At 37.9% G+C, this 23,281-nt stretch overlaps 1 protein-coding gene across 1 annotated transcript; it reads right to left on the bottom strand.

Annotated features, from left to right (window-relative positions):
- On the bottom strand, positions 1-20,840 carry gfra1b (gdnf family receptor alpha 1b). The gene is made up of 10 exons (XM_034118956.1): positions 20,328-20,840; positions 19,709-20,017; positions 18,927-19,010; positions 10,087-10,265; positions 8,261-8,433; positions 7,569-7,678; positions 5,931-6,065; positions 4,891-5,093; positions 2,179-2,226; positions 1-1,668 (listed from the first exon to the last, which is right to left on the bottom strand). Exons 1-10 carry the CDS (start codon positions 20,365-20,367, stop codon positions 1,528-1,530), a joined length of 1,422 nt encoding a protein of 473 aa, XP_033974847.1. The 5' UTR covers positions 20,368-20,840; the 3' UTR covers positions 1-1,527.
- Positions 20,841-23,281: the final 2,441 nt, after the last annotated feature.

Below are 23,281 nucleotides of genomic sequence, written 5' to 3'. Positions count from 1 at the left end.
TCATTGTTCACCATTTTTATTTCAGATTTCCAATGTTTCAAATGGTCATGAAGACTTCTTGTACATAAAAGTGGCCTCCCTTATGAGATGTCTTCAAGTGTACGCTGGTAATATCTATAGGTCAGATACACAGTTGTATTTTTGGACCAAAACATTACAAATACATTTGAAATCTAAAAGAGGTGCATCATTACAGGCTTTAATGTATGTGATTTGAACACTCTTATTTTTAGAAATGGCAAGAAACAAGTTTTCATCATGTTGTACATTCTTTGAATGATAAAAAAGAGTTGCCCTGTTTATAATAATTATGTATTCATCTTGGCTTTAATCTTTTGGCATTTGCTCTAGTGGATATGTACACATTGTTATTAAAAAAACAAACTTAGTTCCTTATACTGTTCAACAGGACGTTATGAAAAATCAAATGAAATGGAAGCAGTGTGAAGAATATGGATTAATATCAGAACATATGTACTTTCATTAGAACAGAAGCATGACATTACTTTGTTTTATCCATTTAAATCACTTTTGTAAGTCTGTATGCTCTTGTTGGTGTTACAGATAGTTTGCTTTTCCTCGAGGAAAAAGTACTGTTTAAGATAACGATATGCTCTTTGCATCTAAAACAATCACACAACAGTCATACGTGATCACCACGTGATTAAAGAACCCCATCACATTTTCTAAATCATAGCTACACTGGGTAATGCTGAGAGGCCTCAGTCTCCAGATACTAACATAGACTCTCAAAAAACATTACAGACGATATGTAACAAGCTGACGGCAGCACACTGTAATTGAGTGCACACTTTATGCATCGTATGTACAAAATGTTCTTTAAGAGGCGATGTGATTAAACCACAAACCACCGTAACAATCAAATCAATCTACAAAACAAATCTATACCTAGTACCGAACATGTAGAAGAGAAGCTGTTTGCGTTCTTCCGTCTTTATACTTTGAGAATACTCTGACAAAATGTTACGCTGTTGATTTAGTTAGCATGTGTTATGAATCATGTTCCATACGTTGTGTCTATGACGTGTTAGTTGTCCCTTGTGACATTTATACATTAGCACAACACCTAGTTTTCCTGTTGTTGAACTAAAGCAGTTTACTGACTGGACGAATGAAAGCACAGTTATGCAGAACGATGATCCACTTTATCCCGAAAACACTCCTCCGCACGTTGGCCGTCCATTCAGTCAAATGTGCACTGATATGCAACGGTTCCCAAGAAGTGACATTACGCACGTGCTCATCATATCACAGGGTTTGGCTCCAAAAAAAGTGAGTCTTCCTCGGTGTGAATCTGATTCTTGAAGTACCCGAATTGCCCCTATGGAAGGCAAATGAGTCTGATTTCAGCATCGTGGACTCCTCAGATATAATCCTCAGTTTTCTAGGTTCGTAGCGCTCTTACTGTAGTTCCATTTCAAGAAAAATGCAGGTGTCACACTTAGGCAAATGTCTAAATCAAAAATGAGTTGAACCTGATGAGTGTTGATCCGTAGTCCTCAGATCTTACAAAAGGTGGAAACCTTTGAGCCGTATTAAAGCGACGGTTAGTGCGAGGAGCACACTTGAGGGGTTTGAGAAGGTGAAGTCTGCCGCCGCGCTGCGAGCGTTGGCCTTGGAGTCAGCGGACTCATCCAGCTGATGGTTCTGAGGGAAGAGAGCATCGTTTTGAGGTTAGGTTGAGTAGAACGATATCTAGAAATATATGTTTTTCCTTCACTATGAACTCTACAACGATGGCACCATTTCTGATAATGTTGGGTTTGAAATTCAGGGTCAGAGTTATTTGTTTTTACATTTTAGATATCTTTTAGTTAATTTGTGCATATGAAGACCTGATGAATTAGAACGGCAAAGCAATTATCTGCCTTTTTGTTTAATTGTCAGTTATATTTGGATGGTTAAACACGGATCAGATTCTTTGTGTTTCTGCATTTGTCAGCTTTTGAATGTAAAAAAAAACATGCGTCAAGTTTTGCTCGAGACATTTGGACTGTGAGAAGCATAGTTCTGGTCTTTTAATAACAACATTTAAGGATCCATATATTGTAGTTGTATCTTATGATATCAGAATGCTCACAACAATAATTTGCCTTACAAATATGTAGTTCAACACTGAAATAATGAATTGAATAGATTGTATAAAACGATACTCACCACACATTGAGCAGTATCCACCGTTAGATTCGACACCAGTTTTTGGGCCTGGAAGGACAAAAAATAAGTAAGTGACGGCACAGAAACATCGATTTTCATTCTTCGTTTGCCTGTATTTTAAGATCGCAGTCTGGCTGCAAAGATGCTCTGAAGCAAACGGCTGACTTTCTCTTAGCCAGTGTCAGCGTAGTGGAGTGAACAAACTGTCTCTGTCTGGAGGTTGCTAAAGGAAGGGCATCGACTTTGAAGTAAAACAAGGATGAGCAAAAATCATTACTGCATCAACAACAATAAGATTTATGATAATGCTTTCAGGGCCCACCAATTCCCATGGTTTAGACCTACATGCACCTCTTTGTATAATCCTCCTCCTCGGGCAGGAGATTCCAGTTGTTTGTGTAAAAGTGTGTGTGTGTGTGTGTGTGTGTGTGTGAGATCCCCAACTCAAGGTTATGACAGTTTAATACATTTAAAACTTTTCCTCAAACCTTTTCAGCCACACACAAAAATACCCACACACATTTTGTACACACTCAAACAAACACACACTCATAGATACAGATGAAGAACAGAAAATGATAAAGTGACTCCATGGTGGTTTGGGGACATTATAAACAGTCCATGCGTTGGTTTTTAAGTAGAAAGAATTCTATGAACCTGAGAGGAGTGATTAATTGCTCTATAGGAGGTCTTTTCTCCTGGAGGATGTGTTTTTTTTTTTTAACTGAAGATAAATCATATTATCGCTATTAAAAGCCAACATGATAGATTGTCTCCCTTATGTGATATCATCTCATTTAAAAATATAGCCCAATAGTATTTATCAGAAGAGGATAACAAAGGTCTGAAGTGTTGGTGAAGCCAAACAGTTCCTTTTGAAGCACATTTATACGGATGAAGAGACACATGTCAAATGAGTAAGATCTAAGAATAAAATGTGAGTCTAGTGTAAACAATGTCACAACAAGCTCGATGCCGCAGTTAGCTGTTTTAAAGCTTGCGATCATATCACACAATGTTCCTCAACAGATGGATTTGTCCCAGGAGTCTAAGATGTTAAAATTAGATGTATTTTTCTTTACATTTTGAATTGGGAGCAGTAGAAAGAACTCTCAGTGGTGCTTGAAATGTGGAAACTTGATCTGCTGAGAAAGATATGCAATATGATCAGTATGTTACTTAATGGACATTGTGGTGAGGTCATTTTGCCGACTACTGTCTCCAAGGTCAAAAATGTACTTTTGATTTGTTGGGTCACTGTCAGAGCAACACAGTTCTCAAAATGATGCTCAAATTAGCTTTTTAAAAAAAAAGTCTAGTTCTAGTAATCAGTATCAACATTTACATTTTTCAAGCATGAACAGATAAGTTGTTTCAAAACTAACAACTAAGAAATGTCAGCAAACATGCACCTAAAAATAAAGATAAGCGGTACACCTACTGTATACTGTAACTTTTATTCATGTATTTTTTCTTTTAATGTTTATTTTATTATCTTTGCTTTTTAATGACTTTTTTTAAATGCCCTTTTTTAAATGTCTTTAATTTTTGTAAAACACTTTGAGTTGCTTTGTGTTGAAAGGTGTGTTTTATCCATATATATACAGTCTATGGTTTTATCCCATGCACTAAAATGGTCCTTATGTCCTCTACAGCGGACATATTGTAAAATTCAAAAATAGATGTTTTTTTAACCCTAAAGAGGTAGGAAATCACAAGAAAAAGGAAATTGGAAGACACTTTTTTTAGAAAGGATATCAATAAACTTGCCTTGCCTATACAATAAAATGGTTTCCCTGCACACGCACACGCCCACGCACACGCACACGCACATGCTACCCCTGTGGGCCATTTGTGATGTTACTCTGGCAACAAATTAGCTTTGACATGACAGCTTGGGCGACTCTGACTCCGCTCTGACGTCTCATCTTTCTGCGGGGGGGGGGGGAGATTCTGTGCCTTCATAGACCCCGATCCATCAAGGTGACGGAGCCAGACGTCTGACGCGCAGACACAAAGCTCTGAATAGATCTCCCCCTGATATCAATTTAGAGTCTGGCACTTTAGCTCAGAAGTTTGGAGAGGTTTCTGATGCCTTTTGAAATGCACAAGGACAAAAAGGAAATATCAAAATCCTTTGTTGTTGTGGTAAATGTTTTCATCTTATTTTTCCTTAAAATGGCACTGTCCTATTGTAGGCTTCAGCCATAAAAAGAGGAGAACTCACTACAAACAAATGACTTCATAAGGATTAGTATTTTTAATGATAATACCAGTAATAAAAGTAGCTGTTCTTTTTCAGCATGGAAATCCTTAGAAGACTAATACAGTTTCTCTATTGAAGAGATTAGTGGAGGTAAATTGACTGAGAAATTGAAAAGTTCTATTATGAATTTCCATACACTGATATGTTTGTTTTGTCTGTAAGCATGAAAAAAACGTTGCAGTCAAAAATAATTTACTCCTTGGATTAAATTTGCATCAAAATGTTGCGTATTTCTTTAGATTAGTTTGTGCTTTCTCCAAAAATGTTGACTTTAAAATCTAATAAAAACTGATGCAGTTTCCATATCTTCTACTCTTCTTTTTTTTTTTAAGACACACAGATTTAATGGTTAAATTAAATATAACATTTAAAAAAAAGTTACATCCTACTGTATATTTGAACACAGAAACGAAACTTTTGAAACTCTCTACTTTAAATCACTTCACCTGTAAGGTCCCACAGATGTTGTATAATGAGTCGTCATTGAGGTCCAGTTTGTTCATGTCGCTCAGTGAATCCAGCCCGTTACCGGTTCGATCCTTCCCCCCCCGCCGGGTGATGCTAGGCTCCAGCACAGTGGGCTGGATCGGGGGTTGGGGTTGCCAAACTCCAACATCAGTGCCATTACCAAATGCCTGGATGGCATTACCTGCAAGAACAGTGTATTAATGAATGGCCTTATTGATCCTTTTCTGAATGTATGCACTATTATTCCGTTTGAAAACTAAATGGAATGTGACTGGAAAGCAAAATAAACCATCTGTTTTCAAACATGAGTTAATATGCACCCAATGTCATTACTTCTATGTTATAAAAACATGTAATACTTACAATAAGTATTATCTAACAAAATGCCCTCTGAACCTCCATTTAATAACAAATTATGCGCATCTTATAAGTTAGCAGATGCTTTAGAAATAAGAGCAAATGCCATGGCTCTGAATATTTTGTCCATGTTCAGCTTAAATAAATGATAGTTGTGTAGGAGAAGAAATGACTTGACCTTTCTCAAGAGATCCTTTTTAAAAGCAGCGTCCGCCTTTTTAATATTTACGATTCACAAAAAATGTACTTCATCCCTGCTTGAATTAAGAAAACGTGTAAAATAAAAGGTTGTAATGCAATTTCTATTTGACATTTATTCTAAGATACCTTTGCACCAGCACATTTGAAATGTGTTTCTTTGTATAGTAATAACGTATTGGGCATGAGTTATTGTAAAAGCAATTTAGGACATTGCCATTCAATTCATATTGCTCTTCTATATACCCTCATGATTTGGAGTCTGAATGAGAAAAAAATAGCTGTTAAAAGATCTAAAGATATTTCTTATAACACTCAAAGTAACACTCATTGTATTGAAAGTGAGAACAAAGATCATCATACAACTCCAGGTTTTATTCATCATCTCCTAGTCTTTAATTACAAATAGAAAATGGTCAATCTGGCATTCTGTGGTGAAGAAAAGTGCAAGGTTTGAACTCACGTAGGCATCTGTTGTCAGTGAAATACTCAGAGAATTTGTCACAGTCTGGCTTGCTGTTCCCGCTGCTGCTGCAGTCGCACCAGGGTGACAGGGTGATGCCAAGAGATCGCACATAATTGGGTGTCATCACTGTACCTGCAGCATAAAGGAGGAGAAAACTACTTTGAGTCTTTGAAACTGTAGTCCCACTCTCACAGTTGAAACCCTCTGTAACGGGACTCTTTTGGTTTCAAATGTCTATATTCAGGTCGGCCAATGAGAGTGAGATATTCAATATTACAGGGTGCCTTTATCTCCATTCCCCCCCTTTGCCTTTTCACTGATGTCACCACCTGCTGCATCGTGATTATAAGCCTCCATGACTTGTAAAGTATACGCATTATATATGCCAGGGCCTGTTCAACAACATGCACAAATATTCAAGTGTTTTGAAAAAAGTTTTCAAGGCTGCCTTCCACCTATTGGAGTCGACCGTTGTGACCGAACTGGGACACGCGTACTTCAAGTTAAATTAAACAATTTTTGGCCAATTTTGTCATCTTGATGTAACTGAAAAAGAGGACAATTTGCCCCCTTTTTTTTTTACAGGAAGCATGGGTTGAGTAGGCTCTTAGTTATTAGCTGTGCAAGTACATGCAAATGTCTGTGTACGGAGACAGAAGTGAGTGGTGAAGCCAGGGGGCCCCATTAGAGGGTGTAACCTGTGTGGAGTGCAATATTAATGGTGTAGATTAAAATGTCCGCCTGTTGAGTTTGCAATTGGTCACTGTTGCCCTGTGTTTAAATCTCATTACTAAAACTCAGCGTTGTTCCTTTTCTACATAATGGAACCCGCTGATGGCAGAGAGGCAGAACAAAAGGAAATAATCACTAGTCTTGCACAGAGCTATAATGAATTGTACCCTATATGGACTTGCAATTCATAAACTGCGATCTGGTGCCTCAATCTCCACTGGAGAATACATTAAGTTATTTGGCTTGCTGGTTAACATCTGAAAATCATCTGTTACACAGCTTTGTATTATTATACATGCCTACAGAGAAGGATTCGCAGTTCCTGTGTAATCTTTGATAAAGTGCTATACAGTATGTAGGCTGCACGTCATGTGACATTCGTTCATGTTTTGATTTATATTTTAATATATCCTTTCTCCTATATTTTATTAAAATGACATTTGTACCTAAGTCTATTCTTTCTTTAACAAGTGCTGTTTGGGAAAGTGAATTATTTAACTGTTTGAACAAGGCCATAGCTGCACAGTGACTGTCATGGTAAAATATCACCACCATTGTTTTTAGCTTAAAGAACTAGCACATATTATGTGCAGCTCTTTTGAAAGAACAATCAACATTCTACTCTTTAAATGGGTTTCTGCTATCTTTTGGCTTCAGACAAACAGAATCCAATTAAAGCTTTTTACATCACCTCTAATCATGCTTCTCATTAAAAAATATTGTCCGGCAAATAATTGATTTCAAAAACGACCTTGCAACATGTTAATCTGAATGGATGCCACACGTTGTTGAGTAATATCAGAGGCACAGAACAAAGGGCATCAGTAGTCCAGCTTTAGGTCCTGTTACCAGTCTTATCTACGCAATTCTGAGGCCAATTTTCAAATGCTTCAGAGAACTTACCAATTAGACCCGAGTAAGACAGCAGACAGTCGGCGTAGCTCTCCCTCAGACAGCCCGATATGGAGTGAGCTTCTGGCTGACAGTTACTGATAAAGTCTGCCAGCCTTGACCTAAAAACATAACAAATTCAAGATGCTTATTTCCTCATTAGCTTAACTTGTTGTTAAATACCAACTATGTGCAATATATATATATATATATATATATATATATATGCCGTTAATAACTGTGCAATATATACCTGGCTGCTAAATCTTCAGAACTGTTACAGGATGTGTATTTTGTAAATTGTGTAATCTTTTTACTTTTTTAATAATTTTTTTATGCATGCTTCTTAATAATAATAATTATTATAATAATAATAGATTACATTTGTATAGCGCCTTTCAAGGGACCCAAGGCCGCTTTACATGGTAAACAAACAAACAAACAAAAGGGGCAAATAATAAAGTAAAAAGTTAAATAAATAGCAGTAGGAGTGGAAGCAGGGGGACTGTGTTCTTAGTTAACATTAAGCTGTCTTTAGCTCTTTTCCGCTGTAACAAATGTAAATGTCCCCTCTGTGGGACAAATAAAGTATTTTGCCACATTTATAATGTTCAATAATAAGTCGTAACAAAAACCAACACTATTGTGAAGAACGTTAGACTGCATAAGAGTGAAGATGAAGCCCATTAAGCGTCACTTCGTACCTGCAGATGTAGTTGGTCTTGCATGAGTTCTGCAGAGACAGACAGTTGGGTTTGTCTTTGTCCTCGTAGGAACAAACGGGGACAATCGTTTGCCGTCGGCGTTCTGCACATGCTGTCGGATCCCCCGATGGACAGGCGCAGAACAGCATCCCATAGCTGTATTTAGATGGGACCTTTTTATGGAAATAAAACATAAAAAATGTCCATTGATGTCTTAAAAAACATATTTTAATTCCAATGCCACTACCACCTGCGAGAGTAGTTGAGGAACTTACCATATCCAGTTAATAAATACTTTTATAGTTAAAGGTCCCCTATTATACTGTTTTTCATCAATATATTATAGGTCTCAGATATATATACAAAACATGTCTCTGAAGTGTTTGGCTCAACATACCAAACTGATCGTGCATAGTAGCATCCCATAATCCCCTCTGTTTCAGCCCTGTTTCAAAAGGGCTGATTTTCTGTCTGTTACTTTAAATGAAAATAAGGAGCCACTCCCAACGCCCCTCTGAGAGATATTTGCTTAAAAAGAACACAATGGTGCTTAGGACAGGGGTTCCCAAAGTGGGGGTCACACATTTTATAAATAAATATATTTTTTTAATTATTATTATCCAGTGTTTCCCACAGAATTTGATTCTATTTGTAGGGGCACCGCAAGTTTTTACAGAAGGGATTTTGGATATCTCTTTTTATCTCTCCATAAATCAGAAAATATTGTCAACAGCCGTAAAATATCAATTTTCGCCATGTTTTTAGGTATAAAATGTTATATAATTCAGGCTATGAATGATATATGAACAAACCCTTCTGTAAAAGCCTTCAGAATATTGATAGGAATAAAACTGGAAGGTTTGGTGTATGTACGTGCTACTGAAGTGGACATTTCTCAGTCAGAATAGGAGAAAAAACTCATTTTGAGAAAACGACCTTTAAAGATTGCTGTGTGGCGCTACCTAAACCCTGCTGTTCTTTGGATGACAGCTTGCGCCTCGACGCACTCCGTGAACGTATTTCATATTCGGGATCATTTGTTTTTTGTCTAAAATTGCTTCGTGCAAGTGACAATTGTTGTAGTCTTCTATGTGAATGTTTTTTTCGCTGTTCTTTTGCCATTTTGAGATTTAAATTTCCAGCGAAAACGCATCTGAACGAATCACGTTGTCAGAAATTGACACCAGCCAATGAGATTTCGTTTTTTGATTTAAGACCCCTTTGTACTTTCACGATTGGTTGCTGATACAAAGGAAATTACCATATTTGGATCCGATGAGATTGTGCAGAGACGGAGCTTTCCAACGATACCTCTGATGACATGGTGCAAACAGCGGTCGCTGTACTTTGTTACGTTAGAATGCTAACTTTTGGTGAATTTAGGGGAAATCTACAGACGCAAATAGACAAACTATAATTAAAATAAACATTTAAATGTGTATTTTGTATGTTTTCCTTCCAAAAGCGTGAAAGAAAACATGTTATGGAATCAAACTAGCACAAAATCTCAAAATCTCAAACTGCCGTGTGTCGCCTTAATGAGTGAGACACACCGGAGTTGAGGATCTGTGGGGTTTGTATGTCGATGTATGGGAAACACTGTTATTTGTATATTATTAATAATAACGTGTGCAAAAAATAATTTTGAATAATAGGTGACCTTTAAGTTCTGGTAAGTCACTGTGACTTTTTCAGAGCGATTGTATTCAAAAGTTTCAAAGAAAAACAATTTGACATGTAGTTTTGATGTTGATTTTAGCAGCAACTGCAACATCAAACACACACAAAAGCAGAACATAGCGCTGAGAAATCACATGCCTAATTACCTTGTCAAAGAACTGTCGTAGGGCCTTTTGGCATTTGCGCTTGTTGCAGACCTCAGACACCGACACCCTGCTGGTGCACGGGGTGATGTAAGACGAGCGGTACTTCTTACATGTGTCATTCAGGTTACAGGCCTTGGCAGCGTTCAGACAGTTGTTCTGCTTTGTAGACGCAGGCTCCACTGAGGAAGAAGAGAAACGCATCAATTCATATTTCATCATGTAAGATGTATTGTACAGTTTCTCGCATCATGAAGGATTAGTGCTTCAAAGTGAATTATATGAGGGGATACAGTGCAGCCAACAGTGCAGCCAAGAGACAAGAGCTTTTCTAGTGAAGAAGAGAAAGAAATGCTCCACAAAGAAATACTATTTTTTTAAAGGGATATTCCACTCATAATCCCTATTTTCAACTTGTAAAAGTTCCATTACATCTGGATGTGAAACTGACAGTTTATTTACATGATACCTGGTAACAATGCACATCTCCATTTCTCCAGTCATAAGAGAGTATCTTTGAGGTGCATTGGAAAAAGGTATTGAGTAGATAACATTTAAATATATTTAGCTACTATTGAATTATCCAAATGATGAATTATCCAAAATGATTGGAAGAGATTATTCATCTTAAAGTTATAACCAGAATAAATCTTTACAACATTTTCAAAAATGTCCCTCTAGATATATATATTTTCTATAATGTTATACTAGTATTGCATTATTGACAATTAAATAGAGCAACTGAGCCAGGTTGAACTCACTCATGCTTGTATTTCCAAACATTATATAGCAATCTTTTAAAGGGGCTTCATTATGAATTATTGCACCAATTTGTTGCTCCAGTTGCTTCACATTTGTTGCAGTTGCTTTGTTACACGTCTGAACTCTCTGGGAAAAACAAAACAAACGTTCAACGTGAAAAAACCTGCCCAGACTGAGTGCATTTTCCCTGCTTCAAGGTAACGTAAAAGTCACCCATCTTTGCTTCCATCCCAGTGTGCCTGCCCTTCCATCACATCACATCAAAAGCACTCCATGGCCCACATAATGACTCCCTCACATCTCATTTTTCTTATTTGTTGGTATAAAGTCCTTCCTGCTCCAGCGAGTCCTGCACAGTAACGCAAACTGTATCCTCAGCCTCGACATGGAAGAGTGAATTCTGTAATTCTGCCTTTTGAGGTGGAATTGAAGCTCACTGCACTCTTTCATGCACCGCAGAATGAGCCATGATTACATTTGAATACATTGTTGAACCTTGGGTTAATCACATATTACAAAACCCATTACTTACATCTGACAAGTGCCTAGAGATGTGGGCTGTGATCCTTTAGTGGTTGTTTGTAGGTCTGGGGCCATAGGTGTGACAGTTCTACCTCAATTACAGTTACAAAGAGAGACATGCTCTCTCTGGTCTTAAAAACACACATTTTAAAAGTAACTACTTGTGGATTAAGACATAATTGTCTACATCTAAGTATGTGGATGTAGAAGGCGGGCCGAGCTAAGTGTGAGTAAGAGGGTTGGAGCTGTAGGTCACAGTGTGACTCCAGAAAGACGCAGCACCCCACGGCAGGAGAAAACCTTTTCTATCTGGAGCATTTTTGCATTTAATAACCCAATTACGGGGTCAACTATTCTCAGTTTCAAGAGTACAATTCATATTTAAATGTCTCTAAGATCACATTGAAGTCAGAGGGAGAGTTATGACATTGTTGATATGGCAAAGTTCAAAAATTACTTTTATTGAAAACTCCCACAAAAGAATATTGAGGGCATTAGTAGTAGCACATTCTAGAAATGTGCTCAACACATGCTGGTCTATGAAGTTATTTAATACTGGCAATGAGTCTTAAAAACAGGGCTTTGTTGGACATTATTATTTGTCTGTGCTTTGTTCTGTGCTGCTTGCACTGATTGTAATCAATAGAAAAACACTCTTTTCTTGTTTCTGTAATCCTCTTACTGTCTTAAAGTCTCTATGGTCATGTTTCTCTTTAAAATGCAGTGAGTGAAGCCTGACATTTAAAAAAACAAAGAGGTCATTTGTCAAAAAATAATTATAACACGACTGTTCCAACATGTAAACCTAGAGTATATGTTAATAACTCTAACTAAACATTATTCTAGTTTCTTGTATAATAAATGTATTTACCTAGAAGTGCATTCCAAGAACTGTAATGCGATATGCCCCCCTTAAATATAACATATCTTGTTCAAAGATCCATAGGCTTAAAGAAAAACAAATGTCACTTAGCCTTCTTGAGTTGCACCCCTGAGCAAGGCCACCATGCTGCCATTGATGTGGACCACAAACTAAACCAGAGTAGCAAACACTGGAATCTGACCCTTTGACCTCTAATTGGTTTATACAAAAGACCTTTTGAAGGACCGCCAGCATGGTAGGGTTAAATGTATATCTCAAAGAAGAGGGTGTCCTGGGGGCGTGCATTCACTAAAGTAAAAATATGAGAACCAAACTTTTCTATTATACAGCAGCCAAGCGTTACAGTGTTTGTAAGGCCCTCGATTATGAACGTTTAGCAGCATATATAACGTTTTTTATATTTAATTACTAACAACACTTCAAATTAGTGAGCTTAAGCATGTTCCAAAGCTTGATTGACACATGGCTAGCATCTTTGTTTAGCTCTTAAACATATGTATCAGGACTTTAGTGCACTTTACTAAAACAGCTGTTAGACAAAATAAGCACTTCATAATAAACGAACTAGGATTGTGCAATTAATGATTTCTTTATCGGCTAGTTGAATCATTGTTTGAGCTATAAAAAGTCAAACAAATTACAAAACTCACACTGGTGTACGAGCTGCAAATTATGCTAATTAAATGTCCAAACAGGGCAGGTTTAGATGGATTATTATCACTTTGCACATGATATAAAAAGCACCAACTGAATTTCCTGAACTGATGCCACCATTCAACAAACTATAGGGGGGGTGAATTGGGTCTGACAATATCAACGTCGTATTGTATTACTTACAGAAAAGAACTAATAAGCCACCTTTTGCCATCTAATGTTCTCTTTTGTCAGTTTTTTAATTTGTTAACCTCAGCAGCCATGTATTATTGAGAAAATGGCTTAAACTAACTTCACAGCCTGCTATTCTCCTTTCCCTCAGTAATGACACATTAATTTGCCAGTCATTATCTTAACTGCATGTTTCTCCAAGGATCCAATAAATCCATGTCGGAACCATTATGAGCGTCTGACTAATATCATCATTTGTAGTTTGTAAAGAACCATTTTTGGTTTATTTATATTGATTACAGTAATTGTGATATGAATCGGCTATCAGCGAAGAAATATTTAGAATAATTAGTTGAGTTGTAAAAAATAACTGATAGGTGTGGCAGAAGCAGTAGAGCTGGTATTAAACCTCCTTTCTCTATATGGTTTGATTCCATTGTAGCAGTTCTGGATAAAAACGTTCTGAAAAGCAACTGCTCAAGCTTTTTCTTTGTAATCCCAGAATATGTATAGGAACATGGTGTCATGGAATTTCCCTTTTTATCTGCGTCTGCCATGTAAATCCTCCTATACAGTAACACAGATTATAGTAGAGTATTAGTGTGTCCAAAGCCAGCTGTGTGTATGGAGACCTGTAGGAGAAGTGGATTTAAAGTCTTTCAATATGGAGCCCACTGCATATGGTCGGATAAAACTGATCAGCATTGGTGAGTCCTGTGGCTCACAACGATGTTAAAGAACAGGGCTGTGTATTTTAATAAATACATTTGTTAAGGTTTCTAATTGTAACTCGATCTAATTAGTTATTCATGTATTTTAGGTTTGGACATTTCATATAATAATTTTAATAAAATCAATCAATAAATTGTTGATTACATTGTCCTGGTCTAAATCCAGGGTCTAAATTAAGCATTGTGTTAAAGGTCCAATTACAATTTCTGCCTCAATGAAAATATGTATTAGCCTTTCATTCCCTTTCTTATGCATTGTTTCCAGGTATCAAAAAGCTACCTTTTTTATGCAGATGATTCATAACTATATATGGCACATATTATTTCCCCATTGGTCTATTTTGAATGAAACTTTTCTGGCACCTGAATCCAGCTAAAGTATGTATATTATGTATATTTGACATGTCTTGTTTAAAAACTATGTCCAAACCTTAAACATTTTATCTTTATTTACCTAAAAATGCCCTATCCCACAAACTGCAAGACAACTATATTGCAGAGTCTTTGAATGCTGTCCAGATTAATGCCATAATATCCTCCTTTACAATGTATCACTGCTTTATTTAATCCTTCTAAACCTATCCCTCCACTTAGTGCCCTCTTTGTCATCTCCCATAATGGAAAACAGCGATGGTCAGGGCGTATTCCTTCATGGCACCCTGCCTCCTATCAGGCTCCCTGCCAGCACCGCTAAATCCACGCCAAAGTCTCAGTATTTATGACCAGACCCAAGACCCATTTATAAAGTGCACCCATGTAATTAGCTAAATCTCACTTGGTTCATACCGCACCAGCTATTCCTCCTTTTATTTCCATTTAATCCTCCAGGTAGTCGTCCTATATTAATTCAAACGGAAGTGAAATACCTCCTGCATGTCTCAAGTGGGCCATATTCAGAATGATTCTAATAGATCAGATTGTTTTAAGATGACTAGACGCATAGCGCTGTTATGTTATGCAGGATATCAGAGCAAGAGCACGAATCAATGCCTTGTGTTGTTCATAAAGTCAGTTATGAACTTGCTAAATAATAATAGGGGGGTCTTTTTTCTTCCCTTCTACTTTTAAGCATTGATAGTCATTAATGCATCAATCTGAGAGATGTAAGGAAAGCCTGAGGCACTGAGAGGATGTCACCGTCTATGTAAGGGAAAACGTGCAGGCAGGGTGATTTGCATGTAGATGAAGGTCTCTATCTATATGCAGCACAAATGCACATAGCATGAATGATTAAGTGTTTGTGTACATACGTGCTTGTGTGTGGGTGCAGGGTGTGGTTAGCTGTGCACGTCAAATACTTCCACGCCTGACTGAAAACATCATTTGCAGCCGACAGCGTTTTATTTTCTTATCTCAAAGTCATGATTAGCCATTGCTTGCATCACCCATGGTTGCATATCTTCTAGGATAAGCATTTGACACAATATGCTTGCTAATAAATAAGATAAAGTTTGCCACTGAATGCTTAAGTTGTACTATTTGATTACGCAGCATCTAAGTACATTTTCAAACTTGTAATCCATAACTTGTGTCTATTATTGGGTTTGGAGCTCCCTCTGGTTAACTCAGTTGGAACAAATGGTGTTATTCTGCGGTCACAGAGGGGCAGAAGGAAAACAAAGTGTGGGAAAGGAAATGCCTTCAGATGATTCGCTGATACGGCTGAAAGCAGTCTTGTGTTTAAAGGATCAGCAGATTAAAAGACTGTCTTCTATACTCTGATGTTCAGCTGGAGCAGTTTGCTCATATTTACTTCATGGTCTGATCGGACCAATGGCAGAGGACAAAGACAACAGAGGATGATTCTGTTGCTCCAGGCAACCAGACCCACTGAATTATTCTGGAGATCTTTGCAATGGAAAATCATCATGCCTGTCTTCATCTCTTGTTCACCGACTTGAACCTCTGTTGGACTACTGATGAGGATAGACTGGGAGGAGTGGGGAACGGTACTGGGGTCAGTGGTAGGGGTCAGTACACGTGAGTTAATCCTACAAGTAAACTGAGGATCTGGTTTGAGGGTTTTAAAAAAAATAAGTTTGACACTCTAAAACGAAATGGGCTCCAATGTCTTGTGGTTATATCATCATAGGAACACGAGTGGCAGGAATGTATTAATAGGAATAGATTAGAAGTGGTTTGTCTGCACATACAAATGGTATTAATTAAAGCCCTAAGACTGGTCTAAATTGACATATTCAAATAAGCACTAATTTAGCTATTTAATTGTTAAAGGGAAGCAGTGAGAACAAAATTAGTTAATTCCGTTGCTTATTCTTAAATGTAGCATGTACACTCCAAAGATTTTCCTTGGGATGTAATCTGCTCTTACATCAGTGGTGTCAGACTGGTTGAGGAAATGCACAATCCGTTCATCTTGTCTCCAAAAATCTTTCTAATTATAAGTTGGGAATGTGGTTGTACAAGATATACCCTTCAACAATATTTTCTTAACTCTCGCTATGGGATTGCAAACGAAGCATAACAGAGAAGCTAGAGTTACATCTGGAATCACCTAAAGTTGTAATAAGATCAGTGGAATTTAGCAAAGATTTTTATTTAAGCTTACATAAAGATTATATAGACATAAACACACAGTATGTTGTACAGAAGCAGTTTTCTTTCTTTCGTTCAGAGTTCTGTAGTCACCTCCTTCCCTCAGTCGGCGCAGCAGCATTGTAACGTCTCTGAAAGGCACTTCATTAACTTCATTGATTTCTAAATGACGCAGCATTTAATTCAGCTGTTTCTGGAGACTATATTCGAGCTGTTATTGGCTTGAATGTCACTCCTTTCAGTTTGAATTAACAATGTAATAATATATTGGAAGTGACGCTTTCTGTAGACGCATATGACAAAGTGACTCAGTGAAGGTAGACTTTAAAAACTGAGCACAACAAAGCTGGTCCACCTTAAAACTCAGCCCACCTTAAGTGAGACTTGTTTTGCCGGCCCCCTTCACTTTAATCAGTGGGTGGCCAGCAAGACACTTGGCTTGGATCATAAGTAGTTGTATTTATTACCAAACAAATAGGAAAAGGTTAATCTGCAAAGATTGAGCTGTCCAGTTCATAACATGAACACTTCTGATTAATAGCATGGGTTGCGGATTGATTAAATATTAGATGATGATTGAGGAATAGCAGTAAACAATGGCGAACAACATCTGTGTGGATGCTGGCTAGGATATGAATGCCTACTGTTTCATTAAAAAACGTGTCGCCAAATAAGTAAAGTCTGTGTGGAAAGCACTGCTTTGGTTTGCAAAACTAATGACATTCCCATCAGCCTCAGCTGTAGGACATGTTAGCTTGGTATATTAAAATGGTGCTTTACATCAGCGTGATGGCTTTTTCATTGTGAACATACTGTAGCCACTTAGCTCAAACACTGATGTACATCCTCAGAGAGCAGTAAGCATGGCTATACTGTAGACTTGTGGTCTTGTTGATTTATTGTTGCTATTTTCATTAGTAATGTCATTTATATGAGAAATATCATAAATATATTACATATTTAATCAAAAACAAGGGGTTATAAGGAAGTTGAGATGCATCTGCTAATTCATATATATTAAATATAATGATATATTTTTGTATATATTGCCTCAATGTATAGTAACAAACATAGATTTTCAGCTTGATTTTCTACTACTGCATTTACACTGCGGATTGCCTGAGGCCTGGTTTAGTTGCAGAGAGGAATGAGGTCACTTATGGCAAATGGATTCCTGATATTCAACCCAATAGGTGGTTTATTTTTTCATATAGCCTTTGGCTTTTTACACAGCTATACATTAAACTGGCTACTCGGCTGCATCTCAATTTATATTGCTCAGATATTCACAAATACATTGGTGATTATTTATGGCACCAAATAGAGATTCACTAGTTAAACTGCCATGTCTGTATTAGTCCTTGACTGAGTGAAGAGCACGTTGAAGATCAGATTTTATTTTAATATCCTAGAGATCAAGATCAAAACATTTCACATTTGTGTTTCATCTACAAAAAGCAAATGTGTTGTTCTTGTCCTCTAGTAACTCCTGTTTTGTTTTACTAGTACTCTCATTATCTGAAAGCCTTGTGAAACCACTCTTCCACTTTCAGTTTTGTTGCAATTCGTCTTAGTCTGGCATTGCTGTGGAGAAATCCGAATTCCAATAAATATTTCTTTACTCTGTGTTTGAAATACAGTTTGCCATTATGTCATCGCGTGTGGAGCAGGGCCACTTTGATACGCTAAGTGGATTCAATCACAGCGAGAGCCAGACGGAGAGAGGGAGCAGCAGAGAGGGAGCAGCAGAGAGGGAGCAGCAGAGAGGGAGCAGCAGAGAGGGAGCAGCAGAGAGGGAGAATCAAATGACCATTTTTTCCCCACTGGAATGGTAGCTGGCCGGTGCAGCAGACGCCCTCCTGCAGCCAGAAAGCCAAACACTGACGAGAGCCAGAGTGCTACACTTGTCACACACAGCTCTTGTTCTATCAGTGCCATTGAAGGCAGACAGATGGTTAATTGCTTCTCTGTGTGTGTGAAATCTAAATATGGACCTGCATATATGTAAGTCCAAATGCACTCCTTTGACATTTGAAAGCATCCACTATACCATATACATTCGCAACAACAAACCGCAACATATCTGTTTGGCTTTTTCTGTTTGGCTTTTTCTGTTTTTTTCACAATCAACACATTAAGCTCTACAAGCTCCTGGTGCTCGGACAACACAGGCTTTGCGCTAAAAGGCATAATTAATTCAAAAATACCTCTTAAATGCTACTTCCAGTGTTATTTCAGTGGAAAGAAATACAAACCCCTCATCATCGCTTTGAGAGCTGAAAGTGAAATATGCTAAATGACTCTGCTTTGTATACGGTGGGTCACAGTGGCAGATAAAAAGCTTTTGTGATAGATAATGGGCGTTGAAAGCTGCAGCCTGAAACCAGACGGCAACAGAAGAGTGGTTGTCAAATAGTGACAGATTTGCAGCAGTGGGGTGGTGATTTAAGCCGGGTTTAGAGTACAACTGAGACTTAATGGCTCTGTGTGTGCTGTGACTTAACTTTGCACAGTGTCCAAACTAAAACCTGAGGAATGTTGGCGACGTAAAAGCAGCTTCTTACCTGCGATGATGGGGGCCAGACGGAAGATATCTGAAAGACGGCTATTGACTGACTCATATGGAGAGTACTCCAGCAAATCATTACCTGCATGGGAGAGAAAAGAACTGTCATCAATATGAGCTTGACATTGTGTGTATGCAAACATGCGGTGTGGGAGGATGGTATCTGATACACTTGAACATTTTGTCAATTACACTATGAATCCCTATTAATTACTCATATTGATGGTTGTTTTGTAAATATGAGTATACTGTTGTGTAATTGGACAATAGTTCTCATGAAGTAGTTTGATCTTATGTTACAAGTACAATACGATATGAGATAATTGCTTACTGAAATCTGATTCATTCTGTGATTAGTCAGTGTTATCAATCAGCAACTATTCTAACTTGACCGAAATACACGTTTTAAGCACTTTCTTTGAGTATAAGCCACTTCTACTCTACTACATTTATTTCAGAAACAAATGTGGTGCTTTTTTGCTTCACTGCCTTTATCTGACAATTTCTTTGCAGTTCAATATTTCACATATAAAGTGAACAGTATGGGGAAAAAATGCATTATTGAAGATTAGACCAAGCAGTTGTTTTATAGATCCACCTTTGCCAGATACAGCAGTGGTAATTACCCAATATAAGCCTAATGCTTTTTACATCAAAAACGAAATGTTCTGATGTTATGACTGTACTTAATGGTCAAATCTAAAAGGAAGACTGCAATAATCTTAATACTTCTTCTACAACTTATACTTTAAAAGGTATAGCTTATGAATCAGTGCATACCCTGTAAACTCTGATAAATGCTCCAGAAGATCCGGAGGCAGTTCTTCTCCTTCTTCATGCCTCTTCTACACCTGCAGTTGTTCAGCGTGCTCTGCCTCATGGCTTCTATGGCGCTGCGGCACTCGCCCTGAGCCTCGGAACCTTGCACCGCGCTGAAGTTGCTGTCCCTGCCCGCCACACACTGCCTCATGGTCCGGTACCGGGTGCTGCAGCTGTACTCCTTCAGACACTGCTCGCTGGCCTTTACGCAGTCCAGGCGCACGGGCCGGGAGGACGAGCTGCCGTCACCCTTCAAGGTGAACCCGGAGTCTGGGAGCAGGAACAGAATTGTGATGCAGATGTGAACTAATTTCTTAATTTGTTTCTATACACCAAAAGGTAATCGATCAGTCAATTAACAATATTTACAAGAGAGTGGTTGATTATTTTGTCAGATGCACAATGAGCCTTAGACACACTTCCCCAACAAGCAAAACAGATCATACGTTTGGCCATTTGGCTAGAAGTGCCCTATTCCAAATACTGTCTGCTGCGTGTATTGTGTTAAACTGTAAAGGAACAAGTGCAGTTTTAAAATATATTATAGCCAATATAATCAACAGATGAAAGCGTAACTTACCCGGGAAGGACAAAATCATGACAAAAGTTATTAAAAACATTGCGCTTTTTGTAGTGGTTTTTAAAGAGGGGATTCAAATAAAAGTTGTCACACAGATCCGCTTTTCTTCGGGTTGTACATCATGTTAGTTCAGGTGATGATCCGTCCGCTAGATCCAACAGTGAGAGTCCAAACTCTCCACCCGAGTCCACCAGCTAAAACCACATCGTGCAAAACTGTCGGACTTTTGGACGATTGAAAAAAACACGCGTGACACAGAGAGGCGCGCTGGTGGTGGACCATTTCCACTTCACTCCGCTCACATCAACTCCAACTCAGGCTGTCAGTGGGTTGGAGGAAAAAACTTTACACCCGCGACCGAAAATAAATCACAATGAAACTCTAAACCAACTTAATAAAGGAATGCATTCAACTTTAAGTGTCCATAACTGCCCTTATTGGACTGTGTTTAAACGATACATCCTCTAAAAGCTGGAGAAATCCATCCCGTTCCGCAGGTGCAAAGACAAAACAACCCCGTTTGATCCGGACTGTCCTCCACTCTGATGACAGAGAATTGAGAGGCTCGAGATGCAACGCGTGAGGGAGTGACGTCATGAGACTATGCGCACAATAACCTCAATAAACCCATTAACAGCCTCCATTTACATCAGCCTGCTAAAACACTCAAAACAATTTGATGGCCAGCAGCGACTATGTTACATATGTAGAACATTTCTGCTGGATCGAGTTCACTTATTAACTCTGTGAAAATTCAACATTTATAATAGCCCATTATATATTTATGTAACCTGCAGGCCAGCACAACATGAGAACCTAACCGATTTATGTAATATATTTCCTACTTGAACAGCTAAATTGCAGCCATTTTTAAGTGTTTCAGTATCTCACTGAAGGCACTCTTCAGCCAAGGTATTCCATATGTATAGATAATAGGCTGCAGCACTTTGATTTAAGAGAGTGGGTCGCCTGCAATTGTGTTTTTTGTAGGAGGTTTAAACATTTCAAGGTATTCAATCTCCAAAATTGAAAGTGGTAAGTGGAATCTGGCTGAGAAAAAAAAATGACATTGCTTCTTTATCTAAAATTGCAGTTACCGTATAAATTGTGATAACTGTTGACAGAACTTTTTCTATCAAAGTTTGTTTTTCTGCCCCGAGAAATTAGGGGGGTTTAGAGAATGAGTGGAAAAACAAGACGTAGCACTGAAGAATTCACTGGGTAAAGGATTTTGTGAGCTTCCAGCCTGCTTTGCCGTACAGAGATTTGGCTAAACAAAAACTATTTAGGTGACAAAGAATTCCCCTTTCACTTGAATTAAATAAAACGTTTTTGTGTATGCTACCTTAACATACTGTTTACAGTATGTTCTGATTTGATATGTTCTCATGCTAACAGAATTGTGTCCACTTAGGGACCAGTATGAAGAAAACAAATCAAACCCACTCAACAAGTTGGACAGAATGGATAGTGCCTTGCTTTTAGGGTTACCTGTTAGTCATAGAAGTTGGTGACCATCCCTGAAAAAGTAAGACCACCCATGCTATTATCAAAATAACTAAAACATCAGCCTTGTGTCTCACTTCACATACATGCAATAAATGATAAAAATACAAGATGCTTCAGGATCTGTGTGTCCTACCTATTAGATATTTGTAAATACAACTTTATTGATGCTGTAATGCAATGCTACCCAATTAACAGAACAAAGCCCTTTCTGTTTCAAACCACCTTTCATTTAGTAATTATCCTCTATCCTCTTCAGTTTGCTTTCGGGAATCATACGCCCAGAGCAGCACAAGCATTATCATCCCCATGTTTGAAAACTAAATGGTGACGAGTCAAGTTTAAGCAAACGACCAGTCAAAATCGAAGGATCCAACGTGTTTTTAAACGGAGCAGAAATATAACTAGTCTCCCACTTCAAGTATCTTGGAGTCATATTGGACTCGAACTTGACTTTTAAGAAACATATTAAGAAAGTATCCAATACTATTAAATTCAACTTGCAAAGTTTTAAACAAATTAGACCCTTCTTAACTGTCAATGTTGCAAAGTCGTACCTCCACTGTATGATTCTATCCCACATTGAATACTGTTTGACAAACATGTCGTTTGCTTGTGTCATAAACCTTAAACCGATAGAACAGCTGTACAAGAGAGCTATCAAGGTGTTTGACAGAAAGCCATATTCATACCACCACTGTACCATCCTTGAAAAACACAATTTCTTGAGCTTGGACAATTTTAAGTCTTTTAAAAGTATGTGCTTTTTTATAAATGTTTACATGGACTGTTCCCTTAGGGGAATTCATCCACAAAAAACACACTGGACGCTGCACTAGGTCAGAAACCAGAGGAGACTGTGAAGTCCACTGTAGATGGACCACTTTTGGACAAAAGGTCCTCTCCATTAAAGGCAGCTCATTGTGGAATAGCCTCCCAACTGAGATACGGGATTGTCCCACCCTCAATAGTTTTAAAGGTCAACTCAAAGAATGGTTGAGAGACAAACATCCGTGCAATCACTGCTAACTGCACTTTAACACAGGGGTATCTCCTCTTGCACTTTAGGTAGCTCTTGTATCTTCTCTTGCACTTTACATGTCGTTGCTGCTATATTGTATTACCATGTCATAAATACTTGTGTATGCTGCTCTTGCCCTTTTGCACTTTTTTGCATATCATGTATTTTGTTGTTGCTATGTTTGTAAAATGTAATTTTCTTAAATGTTTTATGTGAGGGACTGCGGATGGAAATGAGCTCAAAGCTAAATCTGGCACTGTTACGCTTGACACATTTGAATGTTTTAAGTGTTCATTGCTATGCATTGTCCCTGCCAAACAAACGATTAAATAAATAAAAGCACAAACATTGTATTTTTTAAGGCTATTTCTGTTTGTAATAATGAAATGGCCCATTGCCTCTGCAATAATGCAGGCTGTGATAGTGA

The sequence above is a fragment of the Trematomus bernacchii genome, unplaced genomic scaffold, assembly GCF_902827165.1.
Source record: "Trematomus bernacchii unplaced genomic scaffold, fTreBer1.1, whole genome shotgun sequence".
Classification (NCBI taxonomy): domain Eukaryota; kingdom Metazoa; phylum Chordata; class Actinopteri; order Perciformes; family Nototheniidae; genus Trematomus; species Trematomus bernacchii.
Note: the sequence above shows the minus strand (reverse complement) of the source record. Positions and strands in the feature narration are given on the sequence as shown.

Bases quoted from the DNA above. Each gene is read 5' to 3' on its own strand.
- gfra1b (XM_034118956.1), bottom strand. From the start codon at position 20,367: ATGTTTTTAATAACTTTTGTCATGATTTTGTCCTTCCCGG. The intron at 19,011-19,708 runs GTATGCACTGAT...TCTCCCATGCAG, and splicing joins CATTTATCAGAGTTTACAGG to GTAATGATTTGCTGGAGTAC. The intron at 5,094-5,930 runs GTGAGTTCAAAC...CTGTTCTTGCAG, and splicing joins CACTGACAACAGATGCCTAC to GTAATGCCATCCAGGCATTT.